At 36.6% G+C, this 14,954-nt stretch overlaps 1 protein-coding gene across 1 annotated transcript in view; it reads left to right on the top strand.

Moving 5' to 3' along the window:
* Positions 1–795: 795 nt before the first annotated feature.
* The window catches only part of AOPEP (aminopeptidase O (putative)), a 188,370-nt gene continuing 174,211 nt past the window's right edge, over positions 796–14,954 (top strand). The window contains exons 1-3 of the mRNA XM_086629909.1: positions 796–1,601; positions 11,388–11,554; positions 13,513–13,522. Coding sequence (XP_086486035.1) covers positions 796–1,601; positions 11,388–11,554; positions 13,513–13,522 — 983 coding nt within the window. The remainder of the gene's footprint in view (positions 1,602–11,387; positions 11,555–13,512; positions 13,523–14,954) is intronic.

Genomic DNA, 14,954 nt, shown 5'->3' with positions numbered 1-14,954 from the left:
GAAAAATCTTCATGTGCAATCTCAAAGTAATACTTGGAATGTGCTCATAGTAAATTGGCTCATTTTCTTGTTATTTACTAGAAGTGCTGATATGAGAGCAGTTGTGATGTGGAAAGTATATTAATCTGTGGAGACGCATTGTATATATGAAATTATTACTTTAAAACTTTAAGATGTGAGGTGGTTTAGGCTTACTCTTGTTATAGTAGAAAAATGATCACTATTTTTGAGGTAATGCATTTGAAATAAATACAGCAATCTTAAAAACAAAAAGTGCAGTAATAAATTAAATTAGACGTTGCATAATTATGTGTCTTTTCTAAAGGATTATTGTGGGTGAAGAGAGTCAACAGGAGGCCTATAGTAAAGTTTGTTTCTTTCGGTTTATAAAGCTGTCTAGAAATATTTTCACTTGAAATCTTCTCTGAAAAATAAAGCTAATGGTTCTTGACAGCAAATCCTGAAGCAACTAGCTTGATGCCGTTCTGTGGAGATACAATCACCCTTTGGCTGTACTATTTTTAATAGAGGCATCTGGACTTCAAATAACTGTTAGATTTCGTGCATTTCTGAAACTGTTGTGAAACAATTATCTGATTTATTCTTGGTTTTCAGTTTGTTTGTTTGGTTTTTTTTTAGAATGTGAGAAGTGGAGGAACTGCGATTAAGTTCAATACTGTAATACCAATCAAAATTATTTTTGGCACTGGGAGGCTGAATGTCCTTGCGCTTTATGGAGACCTCGTATGTGAGAAATGTCTAAGGATTTGTTAAACTGTTGCCCAACAGACTAACATGGAGACACAGCTAGACCCTGTGAAGGATGACTTGCCCTTAATGGCCAACACTAGCTACATGCTTGTAAAGCACTATGTATTGGACTTGGATGTGGATTTTAAAAGTAAAGTTATTGAAGGCTTCATAGTTTTATTCTTTGAGACTGGGAGCAAATACAGGAAAACCAGCAGTACCGGCAAAGGTGGCTGCCAGTCACAGTTTGATGAAACCTGTAAAATGAGGGCATCTGAACCCTGCCACGTTCCTGTGACAAATGCGAGTGCCTGCTCGCCTAAAACGCAATATAATGATTTTACTGTCTGTGGTAAAGGTGAAGAAGACACTTCTGACAAAAGTGGTAACCATAGCAACGAGGAACAGGCTTCTGGGATTTCTAGTTCAAAGGACTGCTGTGACATAGAGAATCATGGGAACAAGGATTTTCTGCTGATATTGGACTGCTGTGATTTATCCGTGCTGAAGGTTGAGGAGGTAGATGTTGCTGCTGTGTCAGGCATTGAAAAATTCGCCAAGTCTGCGAAGATAACTGATGTTTCAAAGGAGCTGGAAAATCTCAGGAATCAGATTGTCCATGAACTTGTGACTTTACCGGCAGATCGCTGGAAGGAACAGCTAGACTATTTCACTCGCTGCAGCCAGGCACCTGGCTGTGGAGAGCTTCTGTTTACTACTGGCACTTGGAGCTTGGAGATAAGGAAATCAGGAATTCAGACTCCAACGGACTTTCCTCATGCAATAAGAATATGGTACAAAACCAAACCAGAGGGAAGATCTGTTACATGGACTACAGACCAGAGTGGCAGGTATGTAACTATTAGCTGGAAGCTTTGTACACGTTAATTTTAAGCACAGGTACAAGAATGTAGAATTGTGTAAGGCTGAGCAACTGTGAAGATGATGAGCATTCTCTTCCATTGTTTTCATTTACTCCTTGGTTTGAATCCTGTTGCTGTCCTGTAGGACAACAGACAAACCCTCCGCTCAGGAGACCCCAATGGACTTGCAGATGTCAGGCCTGAGTGATTGCATTTGCTCGTTCTGAGTGGCAGTAAATAACTGTTGTGTATTGGAATAAGTGTGTGCAGGGAACAGGGAATTATCACTTAGAGGAAAAGAAGGTAAGCATGAAAGGCTATTTTCACTTTAATACTTTGTTTTCTTTTTCCTTCTTGGATTACACAGCTGATCATACAGCATAAAGATCAGTATACATAATATTTAATAGAATTGCTTCACAACTAGTCTTTTATCAGTATTGTAATAAGTTTAAAGATGCAGTCTTTTCCTGTTTAGTCTCTCATAATCAACTTTTAAAATCTCCTTCATCTATTATGTAAAGTGCATTGATGATGGCAAATGAACTGCAGACTGAAACTGCAAGAATTGGTGTTTTATCTAGCATTTGTGAAAGCACACAGTTGTGTACAGAAATCTTCAAGAGATGCTCTTTATAGGAGGGAAACTGCAATCCACTCTTGACTTCTACGACTGTAATTATTTTACTGTAATGTTCAAAGCTGGATTTTAATGGCTGTTTGTTCTTTATGATACCCCAAAAATAGGAACAAAGTTGGAATATAAGGAACAAATTTGGTCTGATTGGATACTTGCTTTTCATTCCCAAACTAGGGAGATATGGTTACCTGTCATTTCATTTATACTAACAGAAATTAAGAGTCTTCTCACTGGCATCCACTTTAGAGAGGAAAATGAGGCCTTTTAATTGTACATCTGGTAGTTAGGTAATTCTGCTGCTAAACCATGAAGAGCATCAAGTCCAGGGATGTCTCAGTCATGTTCATTACCTCTTCCCTTTCCTCCTCCCTTCCTTACTACCCAATGAGTTATTTTTGGTATTTGCTTAGGAAATTTAACTCAATATATTATCTTTAGTTACGAAAATTCTGAATTTGACTGCATGAAAAGGCAGGGCAATTGCCTTGTGATCACACATGTCCGTGTCTACCTACCCTTACTGAAGTCTTTGAGACTAATGTTAGCAACACTCAGCTGGTATAGGACTCCTCCTCTGTGTGTTTTCTGTGTATTTTGAGCATTTAAAGGTTTGTTTTAAGCATCTAAATCACTAATGTCTTTTCATTTTGACTCTTTCCCTTTCACTGCAAAGCATTGTTCTTACTTTAGAGACATTTCATGGCAGTTGCACAAACACATGGAAGTTTTTGAATCTAATAATGAAGGAGGAAAAAGTGGCTTTACGTGGGTCAGGCAGTCAAACAGTGTCAAGATGGTTTATTTTCAGTCTTTTGTACAGTATTCTAGAAACTAATGCTTGTCAGAAAATAAGTTTTCATATCGCAGTCATTAGAATCTTTCTTGCTACATTTAAAAATGAAATTCTGTATGTGATAAACTCATAAATATAGTGGTAAAGCTCATTGTACAAAATGCTGTCATCTTTTTCCTTCCCTTTCCAAAAATAAAGCCCATTTATAATGTATGGAGGAAGTACCGTTACATTATATTCTCATAGAGGAAGTCTTTAAATTGTTCCAAATTATGCATGTGGTGCTTTTTTAGGCATATGTCAAATCCTTTCCCAGAGGACTCTATAATCTATGGTTCTTACCCTGAAGAAAAATGAACAAGCATTGTGAAAGTACAAGCATTGTGTGCCCACGTCCAATGTGTTTCCTCTAATTTAAGACTAGTGCAATGTTTTGAAATTGAAGCTATGGACTGTTTTGTAAAGACTTCCATTTTACTTGTTTTAAACAATGATGTGTTATAAAACACACACACACAAAGGTTTTAATAAAGCTTTGTGGCTTTGTGGGATGAGTTTAGGCAAGTTGAGATTTGTGTATGCAAACTTGATGTCTGGGAATTTTTTGTCAGCCCATCAAAGTATTTAAGCAGTTTTGCCTCACTCTTAGGTATGTAACAGTGCTCAGCCAGCATGGCTACCAGCATATTTAGAATTAAATGCTTTCTCATGATCGTCGTTAAGAATCCTTATTCATTAAAATGTCTTGGGATCTCATCTCTTTATTGTTCAAGAAAAGAATTAAACACATTTGGGTTAGAATTAAAGAGGTAATTTTCCTAGCACACAGCCTTGCAAATTCGCCTCTAATGGGAGATTTCTTCCACCTTTTTTCTGCCCTACTTATTGCCACTTCCAGTGCTGTGACAAATTAGTTAATGGTTTTGTTGATATTAATGAGTGACTGGAATGGCACTTATTTCCTCGTTGTGGAATTACAAATGAAAGAGTAGCTTTGATAGGAATGGCATCAATGAAAGAAATTCTATGACACTGAAACCTTTCAGTACTGGGTCCTAATCCTGTAACCTACCTGTGCATTATTTAACTTGGCATCCATGAGTAGGTACATAAATCGGTCAGGCACATGCATTTATTTTTTCAGGTTGAGGCCTAGATATTTGATATACAGAAAAGGAGAAATTCTGGAAAGTAAAGGGGATGGGTTGAATTACTCTTGAGTGTGTGATTTTCATAAGACTGCTATGGAAATAGAAGCTATTAAAGGATGATTGTGCAGTTTTGTGGAAATGTTCTAGAAAGAGTTAAGCTTGTGCTAATTTTCCAAAGTGGGAAATACTGGAAAACATGGAATGATCTCCTTTAAAAAATGATTATGATATCGTGGTACTTACGTGACCAATTTAAACATCTTTCCTTTTAAAAATATTTTGTACCTTAATTAGATTAATTATCTTAATAGATATCTTAATTAGATTAAAATATCAATGTATTTTTAAATAACCCAGGAAATATTTTGCCTTTATGAAAGCTATGGAGGTGAATACAGCAAGAATACATGTACAGCTTGGTAGAAGTGCTAACGTTACTGTATGTTCTGTAATTAAATGCTTCTTTCCAGTTGTAGTGTTCAGCCGTATCACAGACATCACTGAACTGCATGGTTCTTCACTTATGAAGAATCTTGCATTTCTGTAATGTGCAGCTGAAGCACCTGAGGTAGATGTTGAATAGGAGGATATCCAAAGAGGTGACACCCAACGTAGCAATAAAATAGACTTTAGTTTCCTCTTTAAATAATTCGACGTTACTGATTCTGCTGAAACAGCGAAAAACTAGTAGAAAAGTTCTGCCAAAGCTATTGTGATCTGTACTGTGGACCTGTGTCAAGAGCCTCTGTCAGGCTGTTTCTCACTGGCATGGAAACTGGCACAATTCCTCATTATTTTTTGTCTGCAGATAAAAAAAAAGAGATTTAACCTGTTCTGAAACTGATTGTTTCAAGCCTGTCTCTCCTTAAGACACATACATTTTGAAATGCAAATCATGTTCAAAGAGAGTAGTTGCAATTGTTCAGATGCATTGGTGACGAGCTATTCATACCTTTGGGTACTTCTGAAGATAAGCTTTTAAAAAGTCACACTCTTCTTTGGCACTGTAGTCAATCAGACTGTGTTGTGTAGTATGTTGCATACAGTAAGGACTAAATAAAATCTATAAAAGTATGTATAGCAACATTGAAGTTTTTCATTTTTTCCTATTTTAATATTTAGTTCATAGTTGATGTTCCCTTTTGAAAGAGACTGAAATTTTCATAAATATTCTAAACTTGAAATTTTGTATGAATATTCAGGATCGTAGAAACATACTAAATGTGTTTCTTGAACATTTAGGTAAAGTTTGAGGTTGGAAGAGAATTCTTGAGCAGTGATCTCTAATTTCCAGGAGGTTACGCATAGAAGTCCATGTTTATCAACTTTCTGTGTATGGAAATAAAACATAGAAAAAACGTTTCATGTATTTGTAAGCACCGTGTTTCTAGTATGAGTCACAACAATTATATTTACTAAAAATCAAGAAATAGAGTTTAATACATTTTAGTGTATTTACTTTCCTTAAGTTTCAGAACAGTTGGCAAGATTTATGAAATTGTTTTGGTTTATCTAGAGGCTGCTGGAGAAGCAAGGTGTGACCATTTTGCATGTGGAAGGGTTGCTTTCCAAACATAAAATCTTCGAAATTTTGATATAGAACTGGTCAAGTCTATCGTCTTTTCTGTCCTACAGAGGTCAAATGACCATCTAAAGGTTGCAAAATTGTTCTTTATGTCCTTAGGGATTGGTACGTAAGAGTGAAGAATTTGATTTGGCTGTGGTGAGCTAGTAATTTGCAGTGGATATTGTCTGGGTATTGGCTACAAGTCATTCCCTAATCATACTCACATACCTGGGCATTTTAGGCCATACTTAGAACCTGCTTTGCAGTATGCGTGCAAAAAAGGGGTAACCGTACCGATTTCCCGGCTGGATCATACGGTTTCTCCCTATTTAGTCTGAAGTCTTTCTGATTACCCTTGAAGTTCAGCATAATGCTTTGTATTTGTATTTTCTGTTGCCAAAGTGTAGTAACAATATAGAGTCAACCACGGAGCTATTTTGTACTAATGAAAAGAGGAAAAAGGAATGAGGAAGAAGCCTACCAAAATACACTTGCTGAAAGAGATGCTCTTGACCTCTCTAAACCTGGCAGTTCCCTCTGACACTGATATGATGACATAGGTGTGTACAGCTGGGTGATAAGGCATATTAGGGAGATAATCTAACTGAAAATAAGCAAGGGGGAAGAGAATGCCTTATAGGAGTCGTCTTGAATACACTACTGAGGTTAGCTTGGAAGGTAGAGTTATCTGTTTCACTAGGAATACAGGTTTGAGCCGATGTAACCCTATATTACAGCCTGTATGAAGTCTGAGGTGTCCATTGAATTTTCATACTATATTTTATATTTTCAAAGCAGATATTTTCCAAGGGTAGAATTTGGAAAAATGATCAGATTTTCAGAGTTTCAAACTTCAACTTAGAAAATGTGTCATGAAAATACGTGTTTATTTTTCAGTGACATGAGTTAGCATCATTCTGTGCTCTTGGATGCTAGAAATGCAGGAAGGGAACAAAGACCTTGTTTTTCTTCATGGGCAACACTTCGGAGAATAAGGTGCTCCAGAACTCAAACAAGTCACAGATTAAATCCTAAGTGGCTACCATCAGCTGTGGGGAATTGTCTCCTGTTATTTTGTGTAATTTTATTCCCAATGAAATTGGGTAATTAATGAAGCAGTCCGAAGTTTGTTGATATTCACCCATGTCTGAAGCAGTGATTTCTAAGGAAGAACAAATGGTCTCAGGAATAGAATGGAGAAGTAAACAGAAATAAACAACAACAACAAAATAGGCAGACCTTGAGTAGAAAATGAACAAATTTGATATTTCTGGAAATGTGGATAGCAGCAAACAAATATTTCTAAAAAATTTAAATTAGCTCTTCTGAATCAGTTGTCCGAACTAAAAAGGAAGACAAGGAGAAGCAAGGTTTTTTTAGTGAACTTAGTACTTTTTCAGAGTGATGGAAAGTTTCATGGTCTGGCAGAACAAGCGATACTCATGTGTAGGTGGGGTAAGTGGATGCCTACGGCACAGGACAGAGGAAGGACGTGCTGAGCACTCACAAAGGCACTGCATACTGGAGTACAAGAAGCAAGGCTGAAGATACGCCTTCAGAAAGAAAGAATACAAAAGGCAAGTTGCTTCACTAAAATGTGCCAACAAGAGGACCATACTAGATCAGACGAGGTTGTGAATGAAATAATGTTGTGCAAATGCCATTATCCATATAAACAAAAAAAAAAGTGTAAGAGTTTTAATTTTCAAATCTAAAAGAGAGGTGAAAACACAGAATATTAAAGAGCCAGTGATAGGGGCAATGAAGAGTCAAACCAGCACTTGTGTGTTTGTGAACTGGCCAGCCAAGAAACCAAAGCAGCCTTTGATTTTAGAATAAAGCTGAGATAGTCCAGCCGTATCACAGTTCATATCTATAGAAAAAATATCTTCTGTTTTTAAAGACAGAGGCTTACAAGAGGTTGGATTTTTTTGTTCACTGCTGTGGTAATAGAGCAATTAGGAAATCTGTTTTCTCTGCCAATAGTCAGTTATTTCCAATCTTTACTACCATTTAAACAGAATCTATGGCTATGAAATTAAATTTTATTTAAACGCAGTCAGATGGTAATTCCTAAGATGTTAAAGAAGTAGTATTAAAAGATGTGCAGGGAATGGAATGCCTAAGGGATTGGTCAGATGTGTGACTTCAAATTTAGGAAACTTTCTCATAACAACATTGACAAATCTGTTAAGCGTATTGCATTTGCCAAAAATACAGGCCAAAGCAAATGAAAAAATCCTTATTTTTAGAGGTAAAGTGGGACAGTAACTATTAAATTGATTTACTTTGGGTGAAGAAGATATGCCTTGTCTTAACCTTATTATCCTTGCTTCCCAGTGATGGCTGTACCAAAAGATAAAACTTTTGAACGGGAGATTTTGCATGTTCTATGTCTAGAAGAAGCAGATATACCTGATGTGGTACACGAATTAGTGGGTCAAAGTCCAAAATATTTACAGTGAAGTATCAGTTTAGAAATTTAGCTATCCAGCTGTTGGAAAACCAGCATCAGAGTAACAGAGATTACTAGAAAAGCTGATGGAATCACTCATCTCATAATCATATTTAGTACTTCTTAATTGGAGAATGGTTTGAAAAAGGCATGGCTAGTTATTGACTGGTGTTTTATTCAAGAGAAAAGTGAAAACAAAAATACCTGCTCTGTTGGAATCTGATGACAATCACTGGCACCTTGCAGATATGTAAATTGATAAGGCAGAAAAAAAAGTTGGTGTGATTTAGGTGCCAGGAAATCCTGCTGCTTTGTGGAAAATAAACTGTAATTTAGAGTGAGAAACAGCTACAAACAGCGCTCGTTTTACAAGGAGCGGACTTGTAGTTGCAGGAGGTTGCCACCCTACATCCTTACATGGAGACAACCCTTGAAGAAACAGGGCATGTATTGTTTTCAAATACAGGAAAGGGATAGAGTTGCTGAGCTGGGCATTTTCCTTGTAAAAGCTTCAAACAGGCACTAACCAACGCAGATTGACATGGCTGAGCCTTAGGTGTTTGATGGCAGGTATCTCAAAGAAGACCTGCAGATTCCTGTTTGGAGAACAGAGTATCAACTGAACATTTATTATTAGCTTTAAGGTAGTAGCGTGATTTGTTATTATAATTGATATGGTTACATGGGAGAGGGAGGTCTGCCAAGAGCTGGTTTGAACTAGTTTTGTTATGTTACGAAAATGCATGGAATACTAATGAGTTAGGGTTGCATGAATCAAATTTTCCTTGGAATTCTTGGCTATGGGAGATTACTAAACAGCAGATAGTCCTGAGTTTTCTCTTGGAGCAAAACCAAACAATACCAGAATTAGTGCTTGATTTCTCCAGTAGTCTCGATTGTGATCACTGGGAGTTACTAGTCATAAAGTTGGCCAGATAAGTGACTAGAGACATATTTTGTGTTTTGTGGGTGCTTGTTCTTGCAGTAACAAGTAATTAGACAAATAGTCTGAATTATCTGCTTATCTTACTTTTGCTGTATTCAATTTCCTTATCTCTTCCAACCTATGGTGGCAAAGATTATGGCTGGCATAAACAACATATTACATAATTTGAACATTACAAGATCATTAAAAATGAAAGAAGAAAAGTGGAGAGGATAGATAGTAGGAAAAAAGAAAGGAACTGGGAAGTTTCTTGCTAGCAGTGGTAGGGATAAATCAGAAAAAAGGCAAATTTTCTATTAATTGACAAAAACAGTCTAAAATGAATTATTTGTCATTGCGATTCTTGGATGTACCTTGCTTAGCTGGTATTCTTTCCGTTTCAGGATTAGGTGAGAAATCTCATCCATATCTTCTGGTCCATTCATATGTTTCTGGTCCTCTTATGTGCTGTAGTTGTGCTGCCTGACCCAGAACAAAGGAAACTGCCAGCTGCAGTGGGTGTCTTAAAGTAACACTGCAGTGTTACTAATGCATGTTACTAATGTTATACTAAAGAAATAATCTCTGTAAATGAAGTATAAAAAAATAGCAAAGTAAAACATGATTTGTCATGGGAAACAACAAAAAAAAAAAATCCCGGGAGATATATTTTGGGTTGAGAAGAAAATAGATTAAAAATTCCAGTGAAAGAAGAAAAGTTGAAGAAAATATCATGAGTTCACCTTTCAAACACGCTTCTCTAAAGCAGAACAGGAGACTATTCAATGTTAGCTGACACCTCAGTTGATGATGTGCTGTCAGTCAAGCCTCCAGGTGATCTTGCTATGCATGTATGAATGTCTAATTAAAATCTGGTGTAATTGTTCTGATAGTTTCCTCTCAAAATTTAAAACTTGTATGTTTCATTATTATTTTCTTAGCAGACTTTGACATATTTGAATAGATTTTGGTTTGAAATAATTAAGGTAATAAGTATACCTGGACGAAAATGGTATTAAAATGGATGAGGAGTGGAAAGGAGGCTTCGTTTTGAAGAAAAGATTATGTACTTGACCAGTCTTTCTCCAGTTTTCTAACTCCCTTTCTACTTGGTCCTTAATTGTAAAGACTTGTGACCTGCCTGCTTATGTATTTTAGCATCAATTTTTGATGATTTGTAAACTCAAGTTATGAAAGATACTGATCAGAATGTTTTTAGCATCAAGCATTCACCAAAAAAAAGTGGTTTGCTCCTAGAATATTTGCTTTAAATATCGTGATTTTTTAAAAACTCCGTGCAGTGAAGTGATGATTTCAGTATTTGCTTTCTTTAGCTGGAGAAACCTATCAACTGTGTGTGTTTTACATAATTTATGTTTGAAATCTTAGCTTTTTTAAGCTAAGGGGTGGTGTTATGCGAGTACTAGGAATTAAGATAAACTGCAAAATGCAACAAAAGAAGTAAACCAAGAATTGTTACATCTGTGCACCAGCATCAACAAGCTAAGAGTTAATGAAAGGCCTTGTTACCTTCCCTGTGGCTAAGCTACTAATAAGGAATTGGCTGGCATGAAATATTGCAGCTGAAGTTGGAAAGGGGCAGTAGATGAAGAGGCTGCCCAGGAGAGGGTTAGAGAAACTGCAAAAAGAGCAATACTACAAGAAAGATTGCTATGTGAAAAGCAAGGAGGAGGCTGATAAGGAGAAGAAATGCTTTCTCATTATAAGCCCTGCAGGAAGTACTGCAAGAAGAAATGTAAAAATGTCAAGATGTATTGACAAAGGAAGGCTCAAGGCTAGATGTACTGCTATGAGTTTGGATGAGCCTCCAGGTTGTATGGAGAGATTGGATATATGATAATGAAAGCACTACTGTGATGACAACAGGGACGTGTCACAGGTGTCAGTGAAGCCAGTATCTTCTTCAAACGATATTCAGACGCCTTCTTTGCCTTGTGGGTTCAGCTGAGAGCTATTGTATGAGGCTGGAAGGCTCAAGCAGAAGCAGTAGAAGGGAAAGACTGCAGTTCCTCTTTTCTGGTTTATGTAAAAATCATTGTGGTAATCTTGCTTTTCTTCATGCTGTCTTAGATCGTACTTTGCTTGGTTCATGTCATACAGGTTTGAAACCTACATAGCTGAGGTTAAAAAAAACTTACAGTACAACAGTAGGTTTGATTTTTGACAGAAAACTTAATTCAGTGTTTCTTACTGTAACTTGGATCTCTTTTCCTTCCATCTAGGTCATGTGTTTATACGATGGGATCACCAATAAACAACAGAGCCCTTTTCCCATGCCAAGAACCACCCGTTGCCTTGTCAACCTGGCAAGCCTCAGTCCGAACAGCTGCAGGCTTTGTTGCGTTGATGAGTGGTGAAAACTCAGCAGAACCAGTCCAGCTTCGAGAAGGTGAAATGTATTTTCCATAGGAAACTATTTTAAATAATTTTATAATTAGAAATATAGCTTAGTAAATGTGTAATTTTTGAAAGAATGAAGTTCCTAACCTTAAAAGCACTTAACGTGTCCCTCTGTAATCTCCACGTCATTCTATGGAAAAGTTACCTCCTCAAGGCCTCAGGATAGTGAGCATTCAAGGCATCTACGTTTCACTGTGTTACTTCTACTTACTTTTTTCTGTGTTTTTATTCCTTTTACTTTTTTCCAAATCTTGACTTCACTTGTCATAAATTGGCTTTGTTTTAACCACTCTGCAGTTGAACGTTTTGTAGATGAAGAATCTTATCAGGCTCTTGACAACTTCAGGCCTTCATAGATAATTAACTTCCAGTTTTAGTTCTCCAGTCCAAGCGTAGCTCAGCACGCCAATGATTAGAAGCAGTCATTGCATCATATCTGTTTCCTGAAATATACGGAATAGATGAAAAATATCACGGCAGTGCCCCAAAAATCTGATCTTTGGGTTTTTGGGTTTTGGGGGTTTTTTTTGGCATTGATAGATTATACCTTGAGCAACAGTAAGAAAGCAAGCATTTTTCTTCTGTGTTGGCTATACTTCATACTCTAAACCTAGAGAATGTTTAGAATTAGGTTTAAAACTTCTCTAAATAGAGAAGGAAGTTTTTAAGGCAGTTCCACACATCATAATACAAAGTATATCTTGCTTCCATTAGTTTTGAGATAATCTGTTAAACGGTCAGTATTTTCTGGTGCAAGTAGTTCTGATGAAAAGTAGAGTATAGGAAAATGTTAGAATTAGGTGTTTCTGGAAAAAAAATAATCTTCTGGTGCCTTTATAGAGGAAAGTTTATTCTTGAGGAGCTGAAGAAAAAAAAAGAAAGTCTCCTTGATTTGTGAACCATCAGTTAATCCATTTGCATGGAATTGTCTGGTTATTTTTGGCCATATGTGAAGTCTGTTTCAAGTCTTGCCTCTGCTGTTGAAATATGGAAAACTGCCATGATGAGCTGCTCAGCTCACTTGGGCAATACTACTTTTCTGTCTCAGCATCAAGAAAGCAAGCGTGCTCTTGACCTTAGAGTAGGAGAAAAGCTCTGCCATAATTGTTTAATTAGTTTAATCCACACTTACGCCTTGCTAATGAATTGTTGCCTGTATGTCCCTTAGTGGTGGCTCCGTGATCTGAAGAGGAAGAAGGATGCTTATGTGAATGTCTAGAAATAGAAACCTTGGAAAAAATTTCAGACAGTACAAATTGGCATAGGTCAGTTAAAATTGATACTCTCTTAGACCAATTAGCTAGTTGAAAAGGCTGTATTGTGAAAGAATTATTTCCTCATTAACATTGTTTTGTCATTCTAATTTTTAAAAAATTAAAAATTTATACTTGAATAAAGAAAAGAACTAGTTGTAGGGAGTGTTGAGAATGGTATCAGGGTATATGATACTGTTAATGACAGCCCTGTGGCTCAGTCACCCAAAGTCAGCCTTGTTACCCCATGGAGAACAGAATGGGCTTTTGTTTAAATCCCTGTAGTTATTGCAATGGGTCAGTTTATGTTGGTAGTTCATGTTTCAGCTTAAAACTTTGTTTGGTTTGGGTTGTTTTTTTTTTTTTTAATTTTCCAAAGGGTAACCCAGTATATTTCATTTCCTAAGAACTTTGTGAAAGCAAGAAATACTGTAAGAAGTCTTTAATGGAAAGGCCAGTAAGGAGGAAATGACTCATTTTAACTTCTCTGTGCAAATGAAGTGCTGAGTGAAAACTGTGAAGTGAGCTGGAAAGAGCCAGACATAGCATTAAAACTGGCTCCTTTAGGAGCCATGTGACAATGGCAAAGTTTTGTGCTGAACTTTACCGAATTGAAGAGAAGCAGCAGGAGCACCTACTGCACTTCCATCCTTACAGTTTTCCTTCCACCTCTCCTCAGGATGGAATCCTCAAGAGTGTGGAAGGTACTGCTTATGGATCTATGCAGCACACAGAATTATTTGTGCTAATTTTGATGTCGTGATGCAAGAGTTGCTTCCAGTAGCTTTTGAAGACTCAATCATGGATGAGACCTTCATCATCTTGGTGCTTATATACAGTTGGAAATGGCAAAGCAGTGTTAAGAGTGCTGTTTGGAATTGTAAAAATTTACAAAGCAGATACAGAGGAAAGAACGGAAAGGAATAATATTGTAAGGAATGTTTTAAAAAACAAACAAACCCAAAGCTCAAGTGCTAATCTGAAGCCTTGAATAAATTCTTAATGAATTTAGAAATACAAATTCATTAGTTTAATTAACAGGGCTTTTAAGAGTTTAAAAGTTCAAAATGGTCTGTAGTGTTAAATAACCTGTCCCACGTAGATCTTGTTGTTAGGCAATTATGTAGGGCATATGAAATCTATCAAAACTAAAATTTTGTCTTTATATTTACAAAGCACACCTAAAAGCCTTTCAGGATGGCTTCAATTAAAATAACTTTTGTTTGCCAAATTATTTATGTACAGTATGCTATTGCTGTGTTGTGTATTTATAAAATCATACATAACTGTCATAACATGAAAATACATTTTTAAAAATGCAATTTGTCGGAAAGAATAAGCATTTTGGCAAGCGGTTGTGAATGAATTTATTCTGAACAGAATTACAAGTTAGCTGAAAATTTTTTCCTTTAAAAGTCATGTTTATAACAAGTGTGCATGCCGACAATAACAGAACAGCAAGCAAGGGTGATAACCTTCATGCTTTTAAAGAGAGATCTGCATTCTACTTCACAGACCTCCATCTCTCAGTGCATGGATGCTGTGATCCACTGCATAGCTAGACTAGGTGTACTCGCATGCACAGATTCCGCATTTGCCACTTATATTTGCAGGTTTTAGTAATTGCGTACTTCCTCCCATATGTGCCATTTTTGCATTCTGCTTCCTACAAAACTGTGGCTCATCCTGTCATTTGACATAAAAGTGAGGCCACATTTGTTTGAAAATACTGGTGCATCACTTACTCAAGTACAAATGGTAACTATTTCAGGTATGACCTAAAAGTGCTTAAAAATACTGTTCATTCTTTATGGAGCACTTAGAGAAGAAAAATTCATCAGAAAAATGCACTTGACAGTGCCCTTTGGGAGAAAGCTTTACAGCGAGCACTACCTGTGTGTGTGTGTAATGTGAGCCATTTAACCATTGGATTTATTTTTCAACACTTGTCAGTTTTACTTTCCTTCAGCATATTATGGTAACACAGAGAAGCTGCAAATATATGTAGTCACAAACACCTTTGTATTTGTTTTGATTCGTGTTCAAGAAGTAGATATTCAGCCATTAAGCATGAAATTGACTGGCTTGCTTTTTGTGCCCTTACTCTACTGTTACGTAGTCCTTGATCTTGTTTTG

Source organism: Tauraco erythrolophus, chromosome Z, assembly GCF_009769465.1.
Source record: "Tauraco erythrolophus isolate bTauEry1 chromosome Z, bTauEry1.pri, whole genome shotgun sequence".
Classification (NCBI taxonomy): domain Eukaryota; kingdom Metazoa; phylum Chordata; class Aves; order Musophagiformes; family Musophagidae; genus Tauraco; species Tauraco erythrolophus.
The sequence above is the reverse complement of the archived record's forward strand: the minus strand, read 5'-3'. Positions and strand labels throughout refer to the sequence as shown.